General features: G+C 45.2%; 1 protein-coding gene across 4 annotated transcripts in view; it reads left to right on the top strand.

Moving 5' to 3' along the window:
• LOC138756945 (sideroflexin-5-like) overlaps positions 1–20,563 on the top strand; it is a 309,487-nt gene that overhangs the window by 31,863 nt on the left and 257,061 nt on the right. For all 4 annotated transcript variants that reach the window (XM_069923412.1, XM_069923411.1, XM_069923409.1 and 1 more), the window contains exon 2: positions 428–496. In XM_069923412.1, coding sequence (XP_069779513.1) covers positions 428–496 — 69 coding nt within the window. The remainder of the gene's footprint in view (positions 1–427; positions 497–20,563) is intronic.

The raw sequence follows: 20,563 nt of genomic DNA, 5'->3' as shown, positions 1-20,563 counted from the left end.
CCATTCAATATGTACCAGGGGTTGTAGGTCAATTGGGTGTAATTGAGCTCGTGGGCTGGAAGGGCCTGGTACTATGCTGTAGGTCTTTAAAAAAAATTCTTGGTTTTCAAAATTCCCCATTGGTTGTCATGGCCCGGATTTTACATCTTCAATCGCTGGAATTCTTAAGCCCCTGAGACGCTGCATCTCTCCTTTAATCAGCTCCTATCTCCTTCACCATGCTTTCGATTGTGCGAGGTGCCCCGGGACAAGTTTATGTTATATAAATGCAAATTCTTGGTCTGAATATTACAGTTGCTAACTGAATTATTTTGTTTATTAAGATTTGAGCTGGCGACACTCACCTGTTTTTTTCAGCTTGTGCAGATTATGCTTTTATCAATTGGTGAATGTTCGATTCTGATTTTGTTTTTCATTCTTCTTTCAGTCCACTTTTTATGGGCGTTTGAGGCATTTCCTGGATATCATTGATCCCCGGACTCTGTTTGTCACTGAGGTATTTCACGCAGTGCATGGTTTTTAAGTTCTGTTTAATACTTTGAATGTTTCCCACAGATCAAGCACAATCTTTTGAAACTTTGCAATGTCAATAGTGATTCTTCACTTATACACTGGAGGAGTTGTGGATGGAGCTGAAAGTGGTCATTGGTTACAAGAGGATATAGACAGGATGCAGAGTTGGGAAGAAAAGTGGCAGATGGATTTTAATCCAAGTAAGTGTGAGGTGATGCATTTTGGAAGGGCAAACCAGAAGGCTGGATACAAGGTTAATGGTCGATTACTTAAGAGTGGATGAACAGAGGGACCTTGGGGTCCATATCTATCCATCCCTCAAGGTCGCCGGACAGGTTGATGGCATAATTAGGAAGGCCTATGGGATGCTGGGATTCATTCATAGAGGGATTGAATTCAAGAGTAGAGAGGTCATGTTGCAATGCTACAAATCTCTGGTAAGACCACACTTAGAGTATTATGATCAGTTCTAGATAGGGTGGACGGCCAGCATCTGTTTCCCAGGGCAGGAATAGCAAACACCAGAGAACATATGTGCAGAGTGAAGGGAGAGAATTTTAGGGGAGACATCAGGGATAAGTGTTTTTACACAGAGAGTTGTGGGGGACTGGAATGCCTTGCCAGGGTTGGTGGTGGAGGCTGGAACATTGGGGTCATTTTAGAGACACTTAGACAGGCATGTGGATGGAAGAAAAATAGAGGATTGCAGGGTAGGGAGGGTTTAATACTTTTTTTTAAGGAATATATGGGTTGGCACAACATCGAGGGCCGAAGGGCCTGTACTGTGCTGTAGTGTTCTAGGCATCACTATTCAAGGTTGGGATTATGAGGAAATCTGGGAAATGGGTTTGAATGGAAGGTTGACTCCCTGAGAGTTAATGTGCTAGACATTTCCAACACAGTCACTAGGTACACCCTTTCTCCACAGCAAGTAGAAGGAAATGGTCCTGAAACTCCCGTACAGTGTATCAACTCCAAGCCCAATGGTTTTAATGCAACAGTTAAATGTAACGATGTACTCAAATCTTGGGGAACTGAGGGCAAATCTTTTTGCTCAGTGGTTGATATGAGGGCTTCTACAAATATATTAAGAGCAAAAGGATAGCAAGGGACAGAATTGGTTCACTTGAAGATTAGTGGTTGGGTATGTATGGAGCCAAAATGATGGGGAAGATCTTAAATTTTTTCTTTGCCTTTATATTTATGGAGGCATCTGACGTAGAAACTATAGAAGTGAGGCAAACAAGCACTGAGGTATTGGAACCCAGGAACCCATACAGATAAAAGAGGAGGAGGTGCTTGCTATATTGAAGCCTAAAGGATGGACAAATCCCCGGGGCTTAAGCAGGGTGTAAATGTAGTGCTTTAGCACAACGTTGTTACAGCTCCAGCAGCCTGGGTTTGAATCTGGCACAGTCTGCAAAGAGTTTCTGCATTCTCACTGGGATCTGTGTGGTTTTCTCTGAGTACTTGGGTTACCTTCCACCCTCCAAGATTTACAGGGTTGGCTGGTTCATTGAGTGTAATTAGGCTGCACGGGTTTCATGGGCCAGAAGGCTCTTCTCCTATGTTGCATCATTAGTTATAATCTGTCTTTAAGCTTGTTGATGTACACTTTCCCACTCTTGAGCCTTGTTGATGGGAGGAGAGAGTGTGGATGGTTCTGATGGGTCCTTCAGTATGTTGCCTTTCTGAATCTATGTCTGACAAGTATGCTTGAACCAGTACAATTGATAACTGTTCAGAACATGGAACAGAGTCCTGTCTTCACCGCTTTGTGATATGTGGCAATTCCGTAGAGCCATAGAACTACAGTACAGAAATGGCCCCTTTGTCCCATCTAGTCTATGCAAAAATATTATTCTGTCTGTCCCTGGACCATATTCCTCTTATTCCCCTCCCATCCAATCTTCTACAATCTCTGAAATACTGAAGTCGAATCTACGTCCACCACTTCTGCTGGGAGCTTCTCCACCCTCTCACCACTCTGTGTGAAGAGGTTTCCCCTAAACAGATTTCAGATTTATTGTCAGAGTATATACACGACATCACATACAACCAAAAGATTCTTTTTCCTGTGGGCCAGGCAGAATTACCACTTAAAAACTGATTTAACGTACACACAAACAAAGAAATGTAAACATATTGGCTGTGCAATACAGAGGAAAAAAATCAATAAAGTGCAAAAGTAAGTCTTTAAATGAGTCCCTGGTTGAGTTTGTTGTTGAGGAGTCTGATGGTGGAGGTGGTGATGAAAGAAAAAGAAATGGTGTCGGCGCACTACGGCGACTGACTTTCCTAAACATCTCACCTTTCACCCTTAACCCATGCCCTCTACTTCTGTCTCATCTAACCGCATTGGAAAATTCCAGCTTGCATTTACCCTATCTATACTCCTTATAAATTCCATCCGTGTGATCTATCTAAGAGTCTTTTGAATGCCCCTATTGTACTGACCTTTACCACTAGGTATGCATTCCAGGTACCCACCACACTCTCAGTAAAAATAATACCATTGACATCTCCTGTAAACTTTCCTCCACTCACCTTAAATAGGTGTCCTCTGGTATTTGTTATTGATGCCCTGTAAAGTGGTTGGGGGTGGCAATTAGCACAATGCTGTTCTTTCTTTGGCTTGGCTTCGCGGACGAATATTTATGGAGGGGTATGTCCATGTCTGCTGCAGGCTCGTTGGTGACTGACAAGTCCGATGCGGGACAGGCAGGCACAGTTGCAGTGGTTGCAAGGGAAAATTGGTGGGTTGGGGTTGGGTGTTGGGTTTTTCCTCCTTTGTCTTTTGTCAGTGAGGTGGGCTCTGCAGTCTTCTTCAAAGGAGGTTGCTGCCCGCCGAACTGTGAGGCGCCAAGATGCACGGTTTGAGGCGATATCAGCCCACTGGCGGTGGTCAATGTGGCAGGCTCCAAGAGATTTCTTTAAGCAGTCCTTTTACCTCTTCTTTGGTGCACCTCTGTCTCGGTGGCCAGTGGAGAGCTCGCCATAGAACCCGATCTTGGGAAGGTGATGGTCCTCCATTCTGGAGACGTGACCCACCCAGCGCAGTTGGGTCTTCAGCAGCATGGATTCGATGCTTGCGGACTCTCCCAGCTCAAGTACTTTGACGTTGGTGATGAAGTCATTCCAATGAATGTTGAGGATGGAGCGGAGACAGTGCTGATGGAAGCGTTCTAGGAGCCGTAGGTGATGCCGGTAGAGGACCCATGATTCGGAGCCGAACAAGAGCGTGGGTATGACAGCGGCTTTGTACACGCTGGTCTTTGTGTGTTTCTTCAGGTGGTTGTTTTTCCAGACTCTTTTGTGTAGTCTTCCAAAGGTGCTATTTGCCTTGGCGAGTCTGTTGTCTATCTCTTTGTCGATCCTTGCATCTGATGAAATGGTGCTATTACAGTGCAAGTAATAGCATCGAGTCCACGCTGCTGAAGATCCAGCTGCGCTGGGTGGGTCACGTCTCCAGAATGGAGGACCATCGCCTTCCCAAGATCGTGTTATATGGCGAGCTCTCCACTGGCCACTGTGACAGAGGTGCACCAAAGAAAAGGTACAAGGACTGCCTAAAGAAATCTCTTGGTGCCTGCCACATTGACCACCGCCAGTGGGCTGATATCGCCTCAAACCGTGCATCTTTGCACCTCACAGTTTGGCGGGCAGCAACCTCCTTTGAAGAAGACCGCAGAGCCCACCTCACTGACAAAAGACAAAGGAGGAAAAACCCAACACCCAACCCCAACCAACCAATTTTCCCCTGCAACCGTCTGCCTGTCCCGCATCGGACTTGTCAGCCACAAACGAGCCTGTAGCTGACGTGGACATTTACCCCCTCCATAAATCTTCATCCGCGAAGCCAAGCCAAAGAAAAGAAGAATAGCGGGCAGGGGTTGTCAGTGATATTATTTTTGCTCAGAGAGTGGTGGGTACCTGGAATGCATATCTAGTGGTGGACATTCAAAAGATTCTTACATAGGCCCATGGATGGAAGAAAATAGAAGGTCCAAGGGTGTGAGGTTGGGTGTATAGATGTACTCTGACTATAAATGTGAAAAATAAAATCATTGTGGACAGAAGAGACTGGACTGTGCTGGAATGTTCTATGTTTTCACTCCCTGATCCTAAGGATCACTTTTGTGCAGATTTTCAATGGGACCAGACACAAACTAATTTTTTTGCTTTGCAAGGACTGCTCAGAGGCAGTCCTTTGGGGAGTAATCAACTCCTGATACCCCATTGTCTTTTTACCCTTAGGCATATCCAAGTAAGGAAGGTGGAATACTCTCCATATGCCTCAATGAGCTGGTCAGCATGGACATGTTGGGCTGAGGGTCCTGTTCCCATGATGTAAAACTCACTCCATGATTGCAGCTCCAATAATGCTTGGGGCTTAACACAATCCAAGATGTAGCTGCCTGTCTGATCTATCAATCTGGACAACAATTTGTCCTTGGTTGGCACTGAGTGTCTACAGACTGCATCATTTACATGCACAACATTCACTTGCCCAGGGCACTCCAACCACACTTCTGAAATCTACCTCCAAGCACAAGAGTGGCTGGCGCAATGAACATAGAACATTACAGCACAGTACTTTCAGCCCACGATGTTGTGCCAACCAATATAGATCTACAACAGGACTAAACCCTTCCTACCTCATAACACTCTATTTTTCTTCCATCCATGTGCTCATGAAAACGCCCTTTATTATTTTAGTATTTTTAACCTTCATTTGTCTTTTAATACCAGTCATATATCTTTCTTTCTTTGGCTTTGCTTCGCGGACGAAGATTTATGGAGGGGGTAAAAAGTCCACGTCAGCTGCAGGCTCGTTTGTGGCTGACCAGTCCGATGCGGGACAGGCAGACACGATTGCAGCGGTTGCAAGGGAAAATTGGTTGGTTGGGGTTGGGTGTTGGGTTTTTCCTCCTTTGCCTTTTGTCAGTGAGGTGGGCTCTGCGGTCTTCTTCAAAGGAGGCTGCTGCCCGCCAAACTGTGAGGCGCCAAGATGCACGGTTTGAGGCGTTATCAGCCCACTGGCGGTGGTCAATGTGGCAGGCACCAAGAGATTTCTTTAGGCAGTCCTTGTACCTTTTCTTTGGTGCACCTCTGTCACGGTGGCCAGTGGAGAGCTCGCCATATAATACGATCTTGGGAAGGCGATGGTCCTCCATTCTGGAGACGTGACCCATCCAGCGCAGCTGGATCTTCAGCAGCGTGGACTCGATGCTGTCGACCTCTGCCATCTCGAGTACCTCGACGTTAGGGGTGTGAGCGCTCCAATGGATGTTGAGGATGGAGCGGAGACAACGCTGGTGGAAGCGTTCTAGGAGCCGTAGGTGGTGCCGGTAGAGGACCCATGATTCAGAGCCGAACAGGAGTGTGGGTATGACAACGGCTCTGTATACGCTTATCTTTGTGAGGTTTTTCAGTTGGTTGTTTTTCCAGACTCTTTTGTGTAGTCTTCCAAAGGCGCTATTTGCCTTGGCGAGTCTGTTGTCTATCTCATTGTCGATCCTTGCATCTGATGAAATGGTGCAGCCGAGATAGGTAAACTGGTTGACCGTTTTGAGTTTTGTGTGCCCGATGGAGATGTGGGGGGGCTGGTAGTCATGGTGGGGAGCTGGCTGATGGAGGACCTCAGTTTTCTTCAGGCTGACTTCCAGGCCAAACATTTTGGCAGTTTCCGCAAAGCAGGACGTCAAGCGCTGAAGAGCTGGCTCTGAATGGGCAACTAAAGCGGCATCATCTGCAAAGAGTAGTTCACGGACAAGTTTCTCTTGTGTCTTGGTGTGAGCTTGCAGGCGCCTCAGATTGAAGAGACTGCCATCCGTGCGGTACCGGATGTAAACAGCGTCTTCATTGTTGGGGTCTTTCATGGCTTGGTTCAGCATCATGCTGAAGAAGATTGAAAAGAGGGTTGGTGCGAGAACACAGCCTTGCTTCACGCCATTGTTAATGGAGAAGGGTTCAGAGAGCTCATTGCTGTATCTGACCCGACCTTGTTGGTTTTCGTGCAGTTGGATAATCATGTTGAGGAACTTTGGGGGACATCCGATGCGCTCTAGTATTTGCCAAAGCCCTTTCCTGCTCACGGTGTCGAAGGCTTTGGTGAGGTCAACAAAGGTGATGTAGAGTCCTTTGTTTTGTTCTCTGCACTTTTCTTGGAGCTGTCTGAGGGCAAAGACCATGTCAGTAGTTCCTCTGTTTGCGCGAAAGCCGCACTGTGATTCTGGGAGAATATTCTCGGCGACACTAGGTATTATTCTATTTAGTAGAATCCTAGCAAAGATTTTGCCTGCAATGGAGAGCAGCGTGATTCCCCTGTAGTTTGAGCAGTCTGATTTCTCGCCTTTGTTTTTGTACAGGGTGATGATGGTGGCATCACGAAGATCCTGAGGCAGTTTACCTTGGTCCCAACAAAGCTTGAAAAACTCATGCAGTCATATATAGCATCTGGCAATGTGGTTATGTAAGGGGTTTGAGTTTTTTCTCACTATTTTCTTTCCTTTTTTTATATATTAGAGGTTTTTTTTCATTATAGGGGATATAGTATTTAGACTATGAATTATGGATATAATTTACAGTTTATGTATGTTAGTGATGTAAGGAGTACCTTACTTAGTTTGTATAACTGTCTGTACTATCTTATTGAATTGTACCATTTTTTGTTTGTATAAGTTCAATAAAAATATTTTAAAAAGAAAATGCCCAGTGTACATCTGCTGGGATGTATGGCCTCGAATTGCCCAGTCGGGAGAGGGCAGCTGAGTATATCCATCAGTTGCCCTGGCCTCTATTCTCTGGAAGGGGCGCGGATGTCTGCCACCCCGCAGGTGATGTTTCCTGCTGCCGGAGAGGGGCAAGTTCCTTTTGGAACAGGATTCTCAGCTCTGCCCTAAGGGAGTTGGAGCCACTGTGGGTGGTGGAAGAGCTGAGGGAGTTGTGAGTGTGGACTTCGGAGCTCCTTCCCCCAGAGTGCTCTTTCCAGAGTGTGCACAAAGCAGAGATGGGGTTTCCATGAATGCGAGCGTGCTCCACGCCATTGCTCACCAATACCATAAACAACTCCTTGCAGATAAACCGGGGGCCCTCATTGCCTGCCCTTGCCTCGGCCTTGCAGACTTGACTGGGTGCCACCGCCCCCACTCCGCTTCATGTATTCAAGCCCTTCTAATAATTTGATGGCTTCCTGGATAGTTTTCCCAGTTGCCGGTCCCATGAGGGGCAGGACCACTGAGTTTAGGTCAGGGTATGCTGTGGTGTCTACATTATCCTGCTAGGGCATCAGTAACCCTTGTTTTCTCAGGGAAATGGTGATCGCAGGCTCCTCTATATATGCCTATAATTAAAGCCCATTCCCTGAAGCCCCTTGTCCCCTCAATAGTCCTGTTCCACTGTGGCCAGCAGTATAGGTCCCATTCTAGCAGAGTTGGGTATCAGGCTTGCATTGCCATCACAGATCACTTCAGGTGATGCCCGCAGGGCATAATTGTCTTCAAGGGCAATAAGATATCCAAGGTGCTTGCTTCCTGATGGGAGAGGTTCACATTGGGGGCCCCCTCATCCCAGAGCCTGAGCAGCCAGGTGTTTCTCTGGGCACTAGCGATAATCTTTCTCCCAGGGCGGTCAGCTCTTCCGCTGAATATTCCAATGTCACTGTGGTTTCGCAGTGCCCACAGGCATGTCCATCCGAGGTCACCCCCATTCTCTGCTGCTTCCCTGTTCTGTAGGGTTGGTGGAATGCCCTCATGTCGGATCTGTGACCGGAGAGGGGGAGGACGTGTGGGGCAGGTTTCGTCCTCTTCACTCTCATCACTGCCCATCCACACGTCCCCTCCCTCAACCACATGTTGAGCCTGTCCCCTCGCTGGACAATGGCCTGGACATTAATTGGGTCTATCTGCCAGCTGGAGTGGCAGCTGCTGCATTTTAAGTAGCCTGCAGGCTACCTGTCCCTCTCACCTCAAGATTGGTCGGTGGCTTGGGCTTGGGCAGCGTATGCTGCTGGAGTGCCTCTATCTCCTTATTTTTCTGGGCACTCTCCAAATCTTTCCTTTCTATGATCTTGCATTGGTTTCTCAGGAGAGATGCTAGCAGCCAAAAGGCACCCCTCTGACTACCCTTAGTTTTTGGGAACCCTAACTGCTTGAGGAAGGACAGCACGTGGTGACCCACTTTCTCACCGGGTGAGTCCAGGTGCTTGGACCAATCTACTGGTTTGCCGTGGTCCACCAGCTTTCTTAACAAGCTCCCAATCCCTGCACTTTCGTCAGTCCACCCGGGGATCCTATCTTCACTGCCAGCACTGGCTCTCCTGTCCCAATTCCAAAACATCTCCCTGCAGCTGTGTTCAGTCAGAACTCTAAAGACCCTGCTCACAGCACCAATTTTCATGTGTGTGAAACTGGTTTGTGTCCCAAGGGTGATGAGTCTGAATGCAGATGATGTGTAGGGGAGTCACAACAGGGGTAAAATATGCACCCACTTGACAGATAAAGCGAAACCTTTTGTGGGTAGAAGGTTTTACAATCAAGTATTCACATATGATACCCGCCTCCCATTGATATCCCTGGTAGGCACGGCTCTTATCTAAACTAAACTATGGGCACTTGGCACACAATATTACAGCTCTCAACCCTTTGTCTGCTCATACTTTACCGACGATTCTCCAGCGTTGTCCACAGTTCCCAACCTGGAGTGGAGCTTGAGTTCATCCCAGAAGATAAAAGAGGAAGATGTCTTACATATGGTGGGCTTTATAGTGTCATCAGTTGGAAGTGAGGTGACCTGATCAGGTTCCAGACGGAGAGGTCTCATGCCTCTCCTCAATCCACACTACACAATGGCAATGTCATCTGCAAACTAATAGTTGGGAGTTGGAGCAGCATTCGGAGAATAATTAACGCTTTTCTGCTGGCACTGGGTTTGGCTCTGTTTATCCTGCTAAACCTGGATCCCAACCTTGGCAAGTGAAATAAGATTCAGGTTTTGTCTGTTTTTACTAGAGGGCTGACAAGCTGCCAAGACGATGTTTGTGTTTTGAGGTGAAACTTGTTGCTCTGTCATGGAGAATGGGTAGAGAGGGGATCTCATCGAGACCTATAAAATTCTGGCAGGACTGGACAGAATGGATGCAGATGGGATGTTTCCAAGGATGGGAAAATCCAGAACCCAGGGCCATGGTTTGAGGATAATAGGCAAACCCTTTAGGACCGAGATGAGGAGGAATTTCTTGACCCAGAGGGTGGTGAATCTGTGGAATTCATTGCCACAGAGGGCAGTAGAGGCAGGTTCATTAAATCTATTTAAGAGGGAATTAGATCTATTTCTTCAGTACAAGGGTATTAAAAGTTACGGAGAGAAGGCGGGGACGGGGTACTGAACTTTAAGATCAGCCATGATCTCGTTGAATGGCGGAGCAGGCTCGAAGGGTCGAATGACCTACTCCAGCTCCTATCTTCTATGTTTCTATGCCCTACATAAGAGCCTGTAATTATTAGTTTGAGTAGCTGTTGTTGAAAAAAGCTATTGGTTGGAGAAGAACAGTTGGCACAGACTGTAAAGTTTCTTGAATGAAATGCAGTAGAGTTTTTTTTCTAAAAAGAGCATCTGATAAGGATGTAAAAGAGACTTTTCAATGAAAATCATTCACATTATATGATGTTTGGTGTTGTGTTTACCTGGGGTAAATGGTGTCAGAGTTGTACAGTGCAAAAGCAGACCTTTCAGCATCCATTTAGCCAATATTTAGCCCTTTTAAATATTAATATTCAGTAGGTTCCAGAAGAACAGGCATCAGGTAACTAGTCTAGAGCCATCATTCTCAACCTTTATTTGGTTACAGCCCCCTTGGGAATCTGCTCAAAATTTATGGGCCCCTTCTCTGTCAAGCAGTCATGTTTAGCTGGTTTCTTCCATTCTTCTCTCCTGCATAAAAAGCAAAAAAAAATTAAGTGAGGTGAAAATGTGGTGTGGCCCCCAGGAGGGGAGGGGGAATGGGGATTTATGCCCCCCATTGGGAATGGCTGCGCTAGAGAACAGAATTGAGGAACCAAGGGCAAGATGGCTGTACCAAACCCACACAATGGATTGCTGTTGCCTCTGGTTCACCCCCAACTCTCCAGATTTTGCTGTTCAGGCCAAATGTTTCTCCCTACTTCGTGTGGACCGGTCGGCATCCTCGGGTAAAAGAAGAGGAAGTGGCGTCCACTTTTCCCGGTGCTCAGGAAAAACTCTCTGATTTCCTAGATTAGTGTTGTCATCGTACTCTCTTCCAGAATTCGAGTCTTAAGGTTCCTTCATTGTCATGTGCACAGCATACATCTCATTCATTTTCTCTTTGCCCTGTAAATGCACACACAGATGCGCCACTAGGTCAGCACCCCCGCCCCCCCCATACCCATCCCCACCCATAGGAACAAGAGAGAGTGCCTTTGGATCAAAATAATTGTTATCTGATACTTCTTCTTCTTCTTTGGCTTGGCTTCGCGGACGAAGATTTATGGAGGGGGTAAAAAGTCCACGTCAGCTGCAGGCTCGTTTGTGGCTGACCAGTCCGATGCGGGACAGGCAGACACGATTGCAGCGGTTGCAAGGGAAAATTGGTTGGTTGGGGTTGGGTGTTGGGTTTTTCCTCCTTTGCCTTTTGTCAGTGAGGTGGGCTCTGCGGTCTTCTTCAAAGGAGGCTGCTGCCCGCCAAACTGTGAGGCGCCAAGATGCACGGTTTGAGGCGTTATCAGCCCACTGGCGGTGGTCAATGTGGCAGGCACCAAGAGATTTCTTTAGGCAGTCCTTGTACCTTTTCTTTGGTGCACCTCTGTCACGGTGGCCAGTGGAGAGCTCGCCATATAATACGATCTTGGGAAGGCGATGGTCCTCCATTCTGGAGACGTGACCCATCCAGCGCAGCTGGATCTTCAGCAGCGTGGACTCGATGCTGTCGACCTCTGCCATCTCGAGTACCTCGACGTTAGGGGTGTGAGCGCTCCAATGGATGTTGAGGATGGAGCGGAGACAACGCTGGTGGAAGCGTTCTAGGAGCCGTAGGTGGTGCCATATAACCATATAACCATATAACCACTTACAGCACAGAACAGGCCAGTTCGGCCCTACTAGTCCATGCTGTAGCAAATTCCCACCCTCCTAGTCCCACTGACCAGCACCCGGTCCATCCCCCTCTAGTCCCCTCCTATCCATGTAATGATCCAGTCTTTCCTTAAATGTAACCAATGATCCCGCCTCGACCACGTCTGCCGGAAGCTCATTCCACATCCCCACCACCCTCTGCGTAAAGAAATTTCCCCTCATGTTCCCCTTATAATTTTCCCCCTTCAATCTTAAACCATGTCCTCTAGTTTGAATCTCCCCCTTTCTTAATTGAAAAAGCCTATCCACATTTACTCTGTCTGTCCCTTTTAAAATCTTAAACACCTCTATTAAGTCCCCCCTCAATCTTCTACGCTCCAGAGAAAAAAGCCCCAGTCTGCACAACCTTTCCCTGTAACTCAGACCCTGAAATCCTGTCAACATTCTCGTGAACCTTCTCTGCACTCTCTCTATTTTGTTTGTTCCTCTGGAGGCTATTAATGTATAAAAGGGTTAACAATTAAAGCTGGTAACATGGAATATCCAGCATCAGGTGGAATTCCCTTTGCCTTCTATTCTCTCAAAGTTTGAATCATACTAACAGGCCAAATTTACTCTTAATTTGAATGGGTATGGTAGTAGAGTTAAAGTTAGGTTATGAGACTAGTAGCCAGCAACTGGCGTCATTAACTTTGCTGCTCCATTTGAGGAGGACTCTTGCAATTTTGGGGCTTCTGTGTTGAATGATGAGGCCCTTTTGGAACTGTATATTCTTAAGTTATATGGATCCTATAGGGATTTATAGATGCCGGATAAGCAAGTTTTCCGGTTACTTGAGACAGCACGTTGCATGAATGCAGAACTAATGGCGTGCCAATTTTGAACGCGTATTTTATACCCATTAATTTTCCATGATTTTTTTTTGCAGGTTACTTAAGGTTGCCAGTTGCTTGAATTCTGGGTACAGGGATTCACTGTATTGGGTTCAGTTCTGGTCTCCTCATTACAGGAAGGATGTGGAAGTTATGAAGAGGGGGCAGAGGAGATTCACCAGGATGCTGCCTGGATTGGAGAACATGTTTTAAGAGGCAAGGTTAGCAGAGCTGGGGCTTTTCTTTTGGAGCGAAAAAGGATGAGAGGTGAATTAATAGAGGTCTACAAGATTATGAGAGGCATAGATGGGGTGGACAACCAGCACCTTTTCCTGAGGAAAGACTAGCAAACACCAGAGGACATTTGAACAGGGTGAGGGGAGGAAAGTTTAGGGGAGACATCAGGGGTATTCTTTTCTCACAGAGAATGGTGGGTGCTTGGAATGCATTGCCAGAGATGGTGGTGGAGGTTGGTACTGTTGGGACATTTAAAAGTCAGACACATGGATGCAATAAATATAGAGGGTTATGGTGTGAGGTAGGGAAGGTTTAGTTTATTAGGTAGGTTTATATAGGTCATGCTGTAATGTTCTTCTAAAACAGGGAGCAGGTGTTTCCTGGCAGGTGGGGCGGTGGGGGGGGTTACTTGAGTAGCTGGTGCACTTACCCAAGGCATCCAGATGCATGGATAAGGTTCTTAGTAATTCAAAAACACTAACAGAAAATTATATTCATGGAGATGAATAAATCTGGAATCTCAGTAATGGTGACATGAAGCTACCAGTTTGTCATTAAACATCTATCAGGTTCACTAATGACTAATGATCTGTCTTTACCTTGTCTGACATTTATTTCCTGGAGAGCAGGAAGATGAGGAGTGATCTCATGAGATGAGCAAAATAACGAGAGGAATAGATCAGATGAACGCATGGAATCTTTTTGGTGAAGTGGGAGAGATATACTGCATACCATTTTTATACAGAGGGTGGTGGATAAAGGAACGGGCTGCTGGAGGAAGTGGTTGAGGCAGGTTCTGTTGCAATGTTTAAGAAATAATTGGACAGATACTGTGATAGGATAAGTTTAGAAGAATATGGCAGGTGAGGAGAGTGTGGATGGGACATTTTGGTTGGCATGGGCGAATTTGGGCTGAAGGGCCTGTTTCCCACTCTTTGTTGCTCCATGACCAGGCTTGGATAGATTTTTTTAAAAATTTGCAAATACAGCACGGTAACAGGAGCCCATATAACCCCATACATGTTTGGAATGTCGGGAGAAACCAAAGTACCTGGAGGAAACCCACAAAGACACAGGGAGAAAGTGCAAACTCCTTGCAGTTAGCGCCAGATTTGAACCTGGGTCACTGGCCCTGTAATAGCTTCGTGCTAACTGTGCCGTAGCATAATTTGAACCAAGAATATAATATACTTCTTAGAATTTCAAATATTCCTCAAAAAAGATGAGGCTGTGGTGAATTAAAAATGTTGAAAAATGCATCTTGAAGGTTATGAAACAATTCAGACAGAGGGGTTTTAGATCTTAGAACAGCACACCACAGAAACAGACGCCTTTGGCCCTGCTAGTGTGTGCCGAACCATTTTTTTGTTGCGTAGTTCCACTGACCTACATAACCCTCCCATCCATGGACCTGCCCAAATTCTTCTTAAATATTAAAATTGAGCCCACATTCACCACCTCAGCTGACAGCTCGTTCCACACCCTCACCACACTCTGTGTGAAGAAATTCCCCCTCATCATTTTAAATACCTCTATCGGATCTCCCCTCATTCTTCTACACTCCAGGGAATAAAGTCCTAATCTGTTTAACCTTTCCATATCCTAGTAAATCTTTCTCTCTTCATCACCTATGAAAAATTGGCCCAAGAGAGCAAGGGTCTGAATGGCCTTTTGTTCCTGTGTTTCCGTAAGACTTGGTCATTGAATTGACCTGACAGAAAAATTGTGAATCAATGGCCACCTCTAAATCCCCACCCACAACACACGGAAAAAATCTGCACTGTTTTGGGTGTTGTTATAAATGTGCAAAGTTCTTTTTAAAACATCTCATTTCTGTGTGTGCCTTTTGAGTTTTAATTTGGATCACTGAGGGTCAGTCTTGATTCAACACATGGTGGTTTCCAAAAGGCAGACATCATTGGTCAGCTGCCATGAGGTTAGCATTCAAATGAGGCTAATTTGGGAGGGTTGCCATGTTGCAATTGAATTAAAATTGAAGTTGATCATTAATTACAGGGTGTGTGGGTTTGTGTGAATTAACAGTTTCCTGTTCCCAGTTCAGTGGCCCAAACAAGGTTTGTGGAAAAATGATGCTGTACATCCCAGAGCTAATCATCTCATCATTGCTTTACTCAGAATCCAAATTTATTGTCATAACAAGTCACAAAGTACATTGTTTTGAGGCACCGTCATAATATAAGCCACCTTACAAAAACCAATAAAAATAGTGCATGAAAAGTCAGTAAGGCAGTCTTTGGTTTATTGATCATTGAAGCTGTCCTTCAAGGTCCTGTACATTTTTTCCAAAGGTAGCAGAGTGAAGAGGCCATGGCTAGATGGTGGGAGTCCTTGAGAATAGACACTGCTTTCTTAAGATACCACCTCTTGTAGATGTCCTTGACGGAGTGAAGACTGGTGCTCGTGATGTCACAGGCCAAGTTAACAACCCTCTGGTGCTTTCCCTTGTCCTGTTCATTGGTACCTCTGTACCAGTCAGTGATGCAACCAGCCAGAATGCTCTCCACGTTGCACCTGTAGAAGTTTTCAAGTGTCTTCGGTAAGGGGCCGCAAACAAAATTGTCTGCATTTCAAACTGTCTCGCAGTTGTAGACAGCTGGAGTGTTACTGCAAGACATTTCTTCTCTTGTTCCTCTTGACCTAGTAAACCTTCTCTTACAGATAAAAGGAAGCCAAAGCTAATGAGGGGAAAGAATACTCTTACTCTTGTCCATTCTGGACCAGGGGTCAGGACAAGCCCAAGGCATCAAATGCACTGTGTTATCTTCAGTTGACATTTTCCCAGAAACTACAAGACTAAACGCCTTCTTTTGTGAGGGTAAACAATTTTAAAAATAAAAAAGAATCTTTTCCCCCACTGGTAAGGGTGATTGGGCTTCTTGTTGCTTTTCATTCAGTTTGGCACCAAATCCTTTTTCTTTCTTCTCTCCTAATGGAAAAAGAACCCCATGCTGTGTATTAACAGTCTGTCTGTCGAAAATGTCATCTGGAATAAATTAGAGCAGTAAAAATACCTGGAACCGGCTCCTGGCACTCCTGTTGAAGGTTAATTAACCAGCATTAAATACATAATACCAATAACTTCATCTTCTCACTTCCCTAAATCAACTCATCCTTTATCAGCCTCTATTAGGGGAAAGAAAAAAAAACCAAAGGGCTGATTATTGAAGTTTTGTAGTTTAAATCTGCTGACCTCAAGTACCATCCTCCCTTGTACATGAGTTGGTTTTGGGAGAGAATCATAATTTATGGTCAGGAACGTGTCATGAAATTCAGTGTTTTGTGGCAGTATTATTGAATATTGCAGGTGCAAAGATTTGCTACAAATTACATTTTAAAAAAATAGATTAGTGCAAAAGAAGAAAGAAAGTGAAGTGGTAAAAGACAAGGGAAAGAAAACAGCCTGAGCACTGGCCGCCGTGACGTGACAAACCCATAAATCCCTGATATATGTTTCATACCTTTGTTGTGAACATCCTAGATGTGGTGTATAACTTTGGTTGAGTAAGGGGGGAGGAGGGAAGGGACAGAAAAAGTTTGAACTCTTAAGAAAATCTTGTGTAGAATTGATAATTGTAAATTGTGATAGGTTAACATTAATATCATTAATATTGATAACTGTTTGAATTTTGAAAATCATAAATAAAATATAAAAAAAACAAGTGAGGTCATGTCTCTGGTTCATTGTCCATTCAGAAATCTGATGGCGGAGGGGAAGAAACTGTTTCTGTACCGTGGGGTGTTGGTCTTCAGGCTCCTGTACCTCCTTCATGATGGTAGCAGGGTGAAGAGGGGTCCTTGAGGATAGAAGCTGCTTTCTTGAGTGTTCCATATTGATTTGCATGGAGAACAGACAAACAAACAGACAGACATGCATAAATATATATTAGATAGAAGAATAATTAGGAGTACGATAGGGCCCCTTAAAGATTAACAAGATCATCTATGTGTGTAACTGCAGGAGACAATAGTGGTCCTAAACAAATAATTCTCATCTGGATTGATCATGGAGAAAGACCTGCAGGCAAGGGAACTAGGGGAAGTAAATAGCCATGGCTTGAAGGAAGTCCACGTTGCAGAAGAGAAGGAGCTGGAGGTCTTAAAATGCATGAATGTACATACTGTAAATCCTAGGGCTAATTAAGGAATTTGTTGTGACAGACAGCAATGGTGGCTAGCATTGGACATATTTAAAATGGAGGTGGATGGGTTCTTGATTAGTTAGGATTAAAGGTACAGGGAGAAGGCAGGAGAATTGGATTGAGAGGAAAAATACATCCTTAATGATTTGAAGAGCAGAGCAGACTGGATGGGCTGAATGGCCTAATTCTGTTCCTACTCTTTATGGTCTTATTGAAGGTATGTTGGGATGTTACTGGAATTAGGGGAGAAATTGCAGTGGGGATTGTTGGAATATTTGTATCATTAGCCCTAGGTCAAATCTGCAATCGGTTAATTTATTTAATTGTTTCTCATCCCTTCCAAAGCCCAGTGAATTAGTTAAATGATACAGGACATGGGAGAAGTTGTTTCCATTGGCAAGGGCATTTAGAACAAGAGCGCACAATTTTCGGATTGAAGGGCAGCCCAATTCAAACAGAAATGCGGAGTGATTTCTTTAGCCAGAGGGTGGTGAATCTCTGGAATTTGTTACCACAGGTGGGTGTGGAGGCCAGATTGTTGGGTGCATTTAAGGCAAAGATTACTAGGTATCTGAAGAGTCAGGGTATCAAAGGTTATGGGAAGAAAGCTGGGGAGTGGGGCTGAATAGGAGAATGGATCGGCGCAAGAGCAGACTCGATGGCCTGAATGGCCTACTTCTGCTCCTATATCTTATGATGAATTGACAGCGTAATAAGTAAATGAAGTACAAATGCTGAGAGAGGTGCATATTCGGTAAAAACACTTCGTTAATGGGATCATGGACAAAATTGTTGTTCTTTAATTCTGGCGAAACAACGAGAATGTAGTTTATTTTAGTTACGAGGTATTTCCTTTCCCCATGCTTCATTTATTCTCACTAATCTGTAGTGATAATTGCTCTTGTAGCAATTCAGCATTGGAAATGTCTCCTCTACGTAATTCACAGACCTAGCTCTAGTTTTTGTTCCCTTCCACCTCAAATAATGATTATGGCTGCTTTTCCTGTTAGCCCACAACCACCTGGTACTTCATTCGACCACTTAATCTTTGAACAGTGGATTCAAACAGCACAAAGCAATGCCTTCGGCTCAACTTGTCACTCCTCTTGGTCACCTCTTTAAAACAAAACTCAACGAACAAAGAACACTACGGCCCAGTAGTGTTCGGCCCTCGATGTTGTGCTACCTTCAAAAAAAGAAACCTTCCCAACCTCATAACCCTCTATTTTTCTTCTATCCATGAACCTGTCAAAGAGTCTCTTAAATATACCAGGTTCCACTACCACCCATGGCAATTTATTCCAGGTACCCACAACTCATGGTGTAAAAAAAAATCAATCAATAAACAAAACTTTTCCCCAGTGTTATGATGTCATCACGTCGCCATGATAACGTCACTCATATATTGTGTGCTGCGGGAAACCATTTTAGATTTGGAATAAACAAAGAATAAAGCATCATGTGCTAATGTATTTCTAAGCCAAGAAAACACAACAGATTGGCGATGAGGATCGAAATGAACTTCCTCTATGCTCCAAACGTTGGAGTGAAGATTTAAAAGGGAAACACAAGATTATTATCACAGCGGGCCCCACAGGCTCAAGCACAGAGAACAATGGAAAGAAGATTCAAGTTAGAAGAGGGATAGTTTGGAAAATTCGTGGACACAGAGGAAGACTGGTATGCCTACGTAGAAAGATTTGATCATTACCATCTTGCCCATAGTATTACCGACACATCACCTTTGAACTGAAAACTATGCTATTTCTGAGCCAAGTGGGAAGCAAGATATTTAAACCCCTGAAAGACCAACTACAAAAACTTATGCAGATTTGCGTACATCCGGTACCGCACGGATGGCAGTCTCTTCAATCTGAGGCGCCTGCAAGCTCACACCAAGACACAAGAGAAACTTGTCCGTGAACTACTCTTTGCAGACGATGCCGCTTTAGTTGCCCATTCAGAGCCAGCTCTTCAGCGCTTGACGTCCTGCTTTGCGGAAACTGCCAAAAGTCAGCCTGAAGAAAACTGAGGTCCTCCATCAGCCAGCTCCCCACCGTGACTACCAGCCCCCCCACATCTCCATCGGGCACACAAAACTCAAAACGGTCAACCAGTTTACCTATCTCGGCTGCACCATTTCATCAGATGCAAGGATCGACAATGAGATAGACAACAGACTCGCCAAGGCAAATAGCGCCTTTGGAAGACTACACAAAAGAGTATGGAAAAACAACCAACTGAAAAACCTCACAAAGATAAGCGTATACAGAGCCGTTGTCATACCCACACTCCTGTTCGGCTCTGAATCATGGGTCCTCTACCGGCACCACCTACGGCTCCTAGAACGCTTCCACCAGCGTTGTCTCCGCTCCATCCTCAACATCCATTGGAGCGCTTTCATCCCTAACATCGAAGTACTCGAGATGGCAGAGGTCGACTGCATCGAGTCCACGCTGCTGAAGATCCAGCTGCGCTGGATGGGTCACGTCTCCAGAATGGAGGACCATCGCCTTCCCAAGATCGTGTTATATGGTGAGCTCTCCACTGGCCACCGTGACAGAGGTGCACCAAAGAAAAGGTACAAGGACTGCCTAAAGAAATCTCTTGGTGCCTGCCACATTGACCACCGCCAGTGGGCTGATATTGCCTCAAACCGTGCATCTTGGCGCCTCACAGTTTGGCGGGCAGCAACCTCCTTTGAAGAAGACCGCAGAGCCCACCTCACTGACAAAAGGCAAAGGAGGAAAAACCCAACACCCAACCCCAACCCACCAATTTTCCCCTGCAGCCGCTGCAACCGTGTCTGCCTGTCCCGCATCGGACTTGTCAGCCACAAACGAGCCTGCAGCTGACGTGGACTTTTACCCCGTCCATAAATCTTCGTCTGCGAAGCCAAGCCAAAGAAAGAATAGGGGCACATCTAAGTCCCAAACCACTGGCTGTTGCAGAAAGACAAAGATTTTATTTCAGAAAGCAGAGAATAGGCAAAATTTTGGCTGAATTACATAGACTGTCAGAAGACTGTAAGTTTGGGGTGTTCTTAAATGAAGCATTAAGGAATAGTAAAGTATCTGTTCACAAGTTAGTAATAGATATCGCAGACCACAGTGGGAGACAGTGATTGCTAAGTACAAGAGATGTAACCCTTAATTCAGCATATGATATAGCCTTGGGTTTTGAGATAGCCGATAACAACTTGGACATCGCCCATTGAGGACCACAAGTGGTAGAAAAGTTTTCCCACCAAGAATGCCGCCGCTATGGAAAAAGCAATCACACTCCGGATAATTGTTATTTCAGAAAATCTAGATGTCATCTATGTGACAAAGAGGGGCACATCAGAACCAAAAGTCCAAGACAGAAGGAAAGTGGCAGCAAGGGTAAAAAGGATAAAAAGTGAAGACCTAAATTTGAAAAACATCCCTCAGAAGTAAGAACCATGGAGGAGAAGGATGAAAGCCCCGGCAATGGAACAAATGACTCAGAGGAAGACATGATACGGGAAGGTCATGTGTATCGCATGTTAAAGGATAAAAATTCGGAAATGTACATCCAAGTGAACCTCTTCGAATGGAGTTGGACACGGGCAGCAGTGCCATTAATGCCACTAAAGTTAAAAGCATGACTGTTAACCCACTTCACCATTAAAGAGATTGACATGGTGTTGAAAATGGTCACGGGAGAAAG

Source organism: Narcine bancroftii, chromosome 3, assembly GCF_036971445.1.
Source record: "Narcine bancroftii isolate sNarBan1 chromosome 3, sNarBan1.hap1, whole genome shotgun sequence".
NCBI classification, from domain to species: Eukaryota; Metazoa; Chordata; class Chondrichthyes; order Torpediniformes; family Narcinidae; genus Narcine; species Narcine bancroftii.
Note: the sequence above shows the minus strand (reverse complement) of the source record. Positions and strands in the feature narration are given on the sequence as shown.